This window comes from Priapulus caudatus, unplaced genomic scaffold, assembly GCF_000485595.1.
Source record: "Priapulus caudatus unplaced genomic scaffold, Priapulus_caudatus-5.0.1 Scaffold1260, whole genome shotgun sequence".
Taxonomy (NCBI): Eukaryota; Metazoa; Priapulida; class Priapulimorpha; order Priapulimorphida; family Priapulidae; genus Priapulus; species Priapulus caudatus.
Window position 1 is genome coordinate 12,167 of NW_014578321.1, and position 8,171 is coordinate 20,337.

Genomic DNA, 8,171 nt, shown 5'->3' on the forward strand with positions numbered 1-8,171 from the left:
GGTCCATGTTTTCTGTGTATTCGCGTAAATTACGTCACCGATCGGTGAATAAGCGACGCCCCCTGGCGTTTGGCTGGCGCTCCCTGGCGCCACCTCGTGGTGACGTTTAGCTGTATGCCTGCAGGCTGCGACGTGTCTGTTTCGATCCTTCCTTCATACACGCCGACGAGGGCGAGGAGGAGCCAAAGAGCCAGGAGGAGCGGAAGAAAGAACAGCAGGAAGAGGAGGGGTAGCAGCAGCAGCAGCAGCAGCAGCAGCAGCAGCAGAAGCAGCAGGAGGAGCAGCAGCAGCAGCAGCAGCAGGAGGAGAAGGCGGAGGAGGAGCAGCAGCAGCAGCAGGCGCAGGAGGAGGAGCAGGCAGAGGAGGAGAAGGAGGAGGAGCAGCAGCAGCAGGAGGAGGAGGAGGAAGAGGAGGGAGAGCAGCAGCAGCAGCGTGCGACGGACGCGGGTGTCGGTGACAGCCCGCGACGCTACGTCGCCGCGGCGACGGCAACGACGCCCGCAACGACGGCCGACGCGCAGACGACGGTGACGCCGGTCGCCACGGCAACGCGCGGCGCCGGGGTGACGCCCGTGGGGAAGCAGACGAGGGGTGCCGGCGTAACGCCGCGGCGGCTGGCGTCGGTTGCCACGGCGACGTCGCCCGTGAGAGTGTGCAGCGCGGCGACGGTGGATCAGGGAGAGATGACGACAGAGGAGGATTCCGTGGAACAGTGAGTGATGGGCGAGAGAGGGGGAGGGGCAGAAAAGAGCAGCGGGAGAGAGATGGAGAGAGAGAGAGGGAGCGAGAGAGACAGAGAGATGGAGAATAAGAGAGATATATATATAGAGAGAAACAGACACAATTAAGAGAGAGGGGAGAGAGAGAGAGAGAAAGAGGAAAAATAGGACAATTCATTCACAAGTTGTTCGCTGTTTCAATTCTAATCCTTACGAAATATAATTCGCAAAGACCTAAAATCAATGTTTACAGCTTGGAGACACAGGTCGAGAACCTCGCGCGCACGCTGGATTGCCGCGATCGCGAGATCGACTCCCTGCAGGCGACCGTCGACGAACTTCGCCGCGAGAGGGCAGCACAGACGGCGGCGGCGATGAGACAGAGCGCCGAGGCGGAGGAGTGCCAGCAGCAGCTGCGCGAGACGCGGCGGCGGCTCAAGGTCAGTGTGCAAGGTCACGATCGTTGGGAGGGGCAAGCGGGGGTGCGGGCAGGCAGGGTGGTATGGAGGCAGGCAGGAGGGTGTGCAGGCAGGCATGCAGGTATGCAGGCAGGCAAGCAGACAGACAGGCAGGCAGGCAGACAGGCAAGCAGGCAGATATGCAGGCAGGTAGAAGGGCAAGCAGGCTGGCAGGTAGGCAGACAGACAGACAGGCAGGCAGGCAGGCAGACAGACAGGCAGGCAGGCAAGCAGGCGCAGTCATGCATGGTAAATGTCATAGTAGCAGGAGAGTGGCTGCACGTAGGGACATTTGTGTGTTGCTCGGTCTTACTAGCTCATAAAAAGCTGGTGAAAGCTGGTGGAGTATTCGTATCACGTTGGTTTTATAAGAGGCGAATAACCTGAAGCCGTTGGTCCTTCTCCCTCTTCCTCTCCCTCTTCCTCTTTCACTTCCTCTCCTCTCCCTCCCCCTCTTCTTCTCTGGCTTCCTCTTTCACTTCCTCTCATCTCCCTCTCATCTCTTCTTTCTCTCCCTCTTTTTCTCCCTCTTTCTCTCCCTCTTTCTCTCCCTCTTTCTCTCCCTCTCCCTCTCCTTCCCCCTCTCTCGTGCTCTCCCTCACTCTCTTTCTCTCCTATGGTCTCTCTCACTTTCTCCCTCTCCCTCCCCTCTCATCCACCTCTCTTGCTTCTCTAACATTCCGTGGCGCCCCCTGCAGGAGGCACAAATGCTCGCGGAGGAGAACAATGAGTTTCTGGAGGCGGAGCGATCGACGATGGTGGAGGCGCTACAGGAAGGCGCACGCTGCTGCAGGACCAGCACGACGATCACCAGCAGCTGCTCACCGCCACGCAGCAGTTACGGTGAGGGAGGGAGGGAGGAGGGAGGAGGGGAGGAGGGGTGTGCTCGCTACGACCACGCTGCCTGCAGGACCAAGCACGCGGCATCACCAGCAGCTGCTCATGCCACGCAGCAGCTTACGTGAGGGAAGGGAGGGGAGGGCAGGAGACAGGAGAGAGGAGGGCGGTGGGGGAGGGAGAGAGATATAGGGTAAGCACGCGCAGGGTGAATGGAGAGCAAAGATCGAGAGTTAAACCTATACAGGAGTGGAAAACCAACTGCAAAGGACGCTCGGTGGTTCCCTTCTATGGCATTAAATTCATACACATTAAACAACCTCCATAGAACGGTCACCTGCTTACAAAGGTCACTCGACATTCCTTCCCGAATGCACCCGACGTTCGACTCGTCACCTACGTTAGCATGCGCGTGACGATTAGTTCGTGTTTCTGCCTGCAGGGAGCAGCAGGAGGAGCTGCAGGTGGAGCTTGACGCGACGCGGTGTCGCGCGCGCGTGATGCTGCTACAGCAGGCCGGGGAGCTCTGCGAAGCCCAGACGGCGGTACTGAAGCTGCGCAGCCGCATGCGCGAGCTCATCCGCCGCCTGGAGGGGCAGCTGCCGCCGGAAGATGAGGAGCAGGTGAGCGGGGCTTCATCTGGCTGTCTGTGTGTGTGTGTGTGTCTGTGTCTGTCTGTCCGTCCGTCCGTCTGTCTGTCCATCCGTCTGACTGTCTATCCGTCTGTCTATCTGTCTGTCTGTCTGTTTGTCTGTCTGTCTGTTCGTCTGTCCGTCCGTCTGTCTGTCTATCATGTGTCTGTTGTCGGCTCTCGTATCTCGGCTCGTTTCATCTCTGTTGCTGAATCATTTATATTTTGAGAGTTGGTTCTTTACGTTATAATTAGTCAACCCTTCATCTTATTTTGCTGAAGTTAAATAATCCTTTGACTATCAATCCTTTGACTAATCTATTCAACCCTTTGTTTTATATGTTAATCTAATAAACCTTTTGTCTTATAGCTTAAAGTGATTACGTCACCGTAAATAATAAAAAATAAAGTATAAGTAATTCTGTTCACTTTTTATGGTTAAATTGCTGCATTATACTTCTTATTTTACTATATTGTTTGATGTGAACATACACTCGTGACGCATACATAGCCCATAGCAATTAAGCAATTAATGTCAGGAACACTAATATCAAATCGTCCAGGTTTTTTGGATTTTTAACTAGTTGAGAAACAATCTTATCAGGTAAGAATTTGACGATATGTTTAGTCCCGTTAGTTCTTACTTTTAGTGTAAAGAAATGGCAACAAAAATGTTACAATATAATATCAATAACATCAAATAAAAGGTGACGTAGTCAATTTAATATAATAAGCCCATCGTTTTATTTTTTAATTTAATCAATCGTTAGCCTTTTTCTGAGTGATAAATTATCGGTGTACAGTGACGTTTTTTAATTCCGCTGAACAGTTAATTTTTAATCACGACGGCGGTTTCTGTTTTTGTTAGCAAATACAGTCAAACCAATGTTAACACACACACAGATTGGTGTAGCGTAAAGTAGAATAGAATGGACACTGGTCTGTGAAGGACGTTCTTGGGTTTTTTCCTTGATATATATTTTCGTATATATATAGGATTGACTGCATTGATGAGAATTAAAATATTATTGTTTAGTGTTTTATCGAAAAATACGCATAGTTAGGTTCGCATAGGCTTTAAGTAATTCTTAATCATCTCAGAAGAGAGATCAACTTTCCTATACCTGCTCTATTCTACTACACTAGTCCGACTTCCCTTCATGCTCACCAGAGGGCGGTGTATATTTGCGCGAGCGAGCGATGCTCAATTCGGATTAATCTCTCGCAGGAATACACGGCGCTGACGCCCCGTTGCCACGGCGATGAGTCGGACAGCGTCCTCGCCGAACCCCTGGAGTACACGTACGCGGAGACCCCGGCGCGGCCACCAGGTGGCGTCATCTTCCCATCGTTCGTCTCCTCCGTTCTCGTCGCCGCGGACGACGCCGCCGGTCAGGTGACCGAGAACCGACCAATCGCGGAGCCGCGCTCAGACAACGCCGCCGGTCAGGTGACCGAGGACCGACCAATCGCGGAGCCGCGCTCGGACGACGTGGCCGTCAACGGCAAGGTGGCGATACCGTCGGTGGCGGAGGAGACGAAGGGAGCTCTGGCGAGCGTGGAGCGGCTAGAGGAGGTGCTGAGGAAGCTGGAGGCTGCGAGGAAGGCGGCGCTGACGACGGCGCGAAACGAGAAGTACAATGATGACCTGCTCCCTCCCCCCTTATTTTATTTTCTTATTTTTATTTTCGCATTATATCTAACTTCTTTACGGATTCCCTCGTTATTGTTTTTAATTACGGTTCATCCACAACGGTATCAATTACAATAATGTAACCGTCTTTATTTTAATCTGACATAAGCGTCACGTCGTCCCCCTCCCATGCGTATCTATCTTCTTTAGGGATTCCTTCGTTACTCTTTGGAATTACTGTGCTTTAATTAACAACAGTATCGGTATTGCAGTTCCGGTACATGTGAGATCGCCGCGTGAATCGATGATTACCTGTACTGATAACGAACTAGTGCTACCAGGGTCTATGTCTCCCCGGGTACTGCCGGAACGTACCCTGGCTACGGTCCGGTATAACGGAACGTACCTTTGTACTATCTAATGTGCCGGACCGTACCTCGCTTACTCCACTAATGAGTCTAGGGAGTCGCCTACGCCTACTTCCTAACCATAACCCTAATTCTAACCCTTACTCTTACCCTAGCCCTAACCCTAACCATATCAGATAGTTACCAGGGTACGTTCCGGCAGTACCCAGGGAGACATAGACCCTATCAGACGAACTAGTGGCTCCTTGCTGAGTCTATGTGACCCCCATGGTGCTGACCCATAACCTCAAGTTGAGCTCTAATCTTCCGTTCATCTCTAATCTAATGCTGACATTTGACCTTACGATGACCTCCAACCTTACACTGATGTCTAACCTTACATTGACCTTTAACCTTACACCAATGTCTGACCTTACATTGACCTTTAATTTTACATTGATGTCTGACCTCAGGTAGACCTTGCATTGTGTTTGCTATGTGACCTCTGACCTTGTATTGACCTTTGACCCCACAGAGCGGTGCTGCTGAGCAAGCAGCGTGTGCGCTATGTGACATCTGACCTTGCATTGACCTTTGACCCCACAGAGCGGTGCTGCTGAGCAAGCAGCGTGTGCGCTATGTGACATCTGACCTTGCATTGACCTCTGACCCCGCAGGGCGGTGCTGCTGAGCAAGCAGCGTGCGTACGAGCAGCGCGTTCGCTACGTGACCTCTGACCTTGTATTGACCTTTGACCCTGCAAGGCGGTGCTGCTGAGCAAGCAGCGTGTGTACGAGCAGCGCGTGCGCTACGTGAACGAGGACGTGCGGGCGCTGGAGCGGCGGGCCGACCGGCTGCACGCCGAGCTGCTGTCACGCATGGACGAGCTGCGAGCGAAGAACGACGCGCTCGCCTACGCGAACGCGCGCATCCGCGACATGTCGGACGCCTTCCCTCCGCTCACGGTGAGTGCGCTGCGAACGCGCGCATCCGCGACATGTCGGACGCCTTCCCTCCGCTCACGGTGAGTGCGCTGCGAACGCGCGCATCCGCGACATGTCCGACGCCTTCCCTCCGCTCATGGTGAGTGTGCTGCCATCTGTAAACACACACGGGCAAGCATGGATGCTCGTTTTGTTTACTTTGTTTATTTTCTTGTTTGTTTAGGGAATCGTTCGGTATTGCAAAAAAGGCGTCGCAAAAAACATGAAAAAAAAACAGATTTACTACAAGCTGACCTTTAACCTTTTCTGTGATGTTTAACGATCCCCTGATCTTCACACAGCTTCCCAGTTCACGCAATCTCACGCGACTAATAACCGATCGGTAATCGATCAGCACACTCGGCCTCTCGGCAAAATGGCCCGGTGGCCGTTGTCAGAAACAAAATTAAGTCTTAACGTTTGTCTTAACATTAACTCTTTCACATAGATGATAGATAGACTGTTGACAGAAACATCCTAAAGTTATGAGTTTCTCGTACGCAGCGTGGAGAGAGGTCCGGTGTACGGGAAAAAGTTAATGTTTAGACTAAATTCTGTTTCTCACAAATTTGCCCCTGCACTGCTACGTGAGCCGGCCGTCCCAGGGTCCTAAAGGGAAGTAGGAATTTTCATAAAATCAACTATTTTGACGGAATATATTGGAGCACGAATTTAAACGTGGCATGCTGCTGTATCGTCGTCAGCCGATCACGTGAGGTCCGACGGGGATGGCAGCGTCCTGATCCCGACGTTTGTTCTCCCCTCTCCTTTAGACGCTGCAGCATGAGAACGAGGCGATGTGCTCCCAGGTGGCGCTGCTCAGCTCGGAGAAGCAGAGCCTGCAGAAGAGCATGGAGTGGCTGCTGAGTGGCTGGGAGACAAGCGCGGGGGACGACGGGGGCAGCGGGATGCCGGTCAAGGAGGTCGTCTTCCTGAAGACACAGGTACGCGTGCGTACATGTTACATGCCGACATATGTTACATATTACATGTTACATTCTATATATGTATTACATACTAACATGTGTTACATATTACATGTATACATTTTATATGTGTATTACATACTAACAATGTGTATACATATAACATACTAACATGTTTTACCGGTATATATCAGTAGTTCGTCAGTGAGGGCATTCACATTATGCTGTGGGTTTCCTTCTCTTGTATAGTTGGGTTTTTCTCGTCTTGTGTAGTTGGGTTTCATCGTCTCTTATAGTTGGGTTTCCTCTCTCTTATAGTTGGGTTTCCTCATCTCTTATAGTTGGGTTTCCTAGTCTCTTATAGTTGGGTTTCTTTCTCTCTTATAGTTGGGTTTCCTTGTCTCTTATAGTTGGGTTTCCTCGTCTCTTATAGTTGGGTTTCCTCGTCTCTTATAGTTGGGTTTCCTCGTCTCTTATAGTTGGGTTTCCTCTCTCTTATAGTTGGGTTTCCTCGTCTCTTATAGTTGGGTTTCCTCGTCTCTTATAGGTTAGGGATTTTCCTCGTGCTCTTAATAGTTGGGTTTCCTTCTCTCTTATAGTTGCTGGAGCTACAGAGCAAGCTGGAGGGGAAGGAGGGACTGCTACAGGAGCTGAAGTCGAAGGCGCAGAAGAAGATGAAGACTCTGGAGGAGAACTGGAAGAAAGCAGAGAACGAGGTCTACAGGCTGGACGAGCTAGTCGAGCAAATACTGCAGGTGTGTGTGCGTGTGTGTGTGTGTGTTTGTGTGTGTGTGTGTGTGTGCGGGTGTGTATGTGTGTGCGTGTGTGTGTGTGTGTGTGTGCGTGCGTGCGTGCGTGCGTGCGTGCGTGCGTGCGTGTGTATACTTTAGCTGCACAGTAACGACAGTAACCAGTGTCTATGTGTGCGTGTGTCTTGTCATGTACGTGTTTGTCATTGACAGGTCATGTTGTCACTGCCGACCATCGTGGAGAGCAGTCCCGAGCTCACAGAGCTGCTAGCTATGCTGCAGCGCACCGAATGCTCCATGCAGTCCGACATGTGAGAGACATAGAGCTCACACAGAGAGCACACACACAGAGACACAGAGAGCTCACACAAAGAGACAGAGAGCTCACACAGAGAGCACACACAGAGAGACAGAGAGCACACACAGAGAGACAGAGAGTTCACACAGAGAGACAGAGAGCTCATACAGAGAGACAGAGAGCTCATACAGAGAGACAGAGAGCTCACACAGTCCCGCCTGCGATGTATGTCACCGCCTACGCTAGTACGCATCATGCGGATGCTGATGCCGTGTGCTGCAGCTTCCCTCTTCGTGCTCCTGGGATGCGGATGAGGATGCGGCATCGTTACGGAGTTGTTCAGCTTCCCTCTTCGTGCTCCTGGGATGCGGATGAGGATGTCGCATCGTTACGGAGCTGTGAGGTGTGCAGCTTCCCTCTTCGTGCTCCTGGGATGAGGATGAGGATGTCGCATCGTTAGGGAGCCGTGTGCTGCAGCTTGGAGTCCGGTCAACTCGGTTCATCTGCCAACTCGGTTAGCCGGTGAACCGAGCCCACCGATCTCGAGATTGGTGAGCTCGGGTCACGAACCGAGCTCACCGATCTCGTGA

General features: G+C 51.9%; 2 protein-coding genes across 2 annotated transcripts in view; both read left to right on the top strand.

Annotated features, from left to right (window-relative positions):
* LOC106816007 overlaps positions 1-244 on the top strand; it is an 11,769-nt gene extending 11,525 nt beyond the window's left edge. The window contains exon 3 of the mRNA XM_014820539.1: positions 125-244. Within this exon, the coding sequence (XP_014676025.1) occupies positions 125-233 (109 nt within the window). The 3' untranslated portion in view covers positions 234-244. The remainder of the gene's footprint in view (positions 1-124) is intronic.
* Positions 245-683: 439 nt separating this feature from the next.
* Positions 684-7,671, top strand: LOC106816004 (sperm-associated antigen 5-like). The gene is made up of 9 exons (XM_014820535.1): positions 684-712; positions 973-1,172; positions 1,918-2,020; positions 2,457-2,637; positions 3,874-4,280; positions 5,389-5,590; positions 6,382-6,552; positions 7,134-7,289; positions 7,497-7,671. Exons 1-9 carry the CDS (start codon positions 684-686, stop codon positions 7,596-7,598), a joined length of 1,551 nt encoding a protein of 516 aa, XP_014676021.1. The 3' UTR covers positions 7,599-7,671.
* The last annotated feature ends 500 nt before the right edge of the window (positions 7,672-8,171 follow it).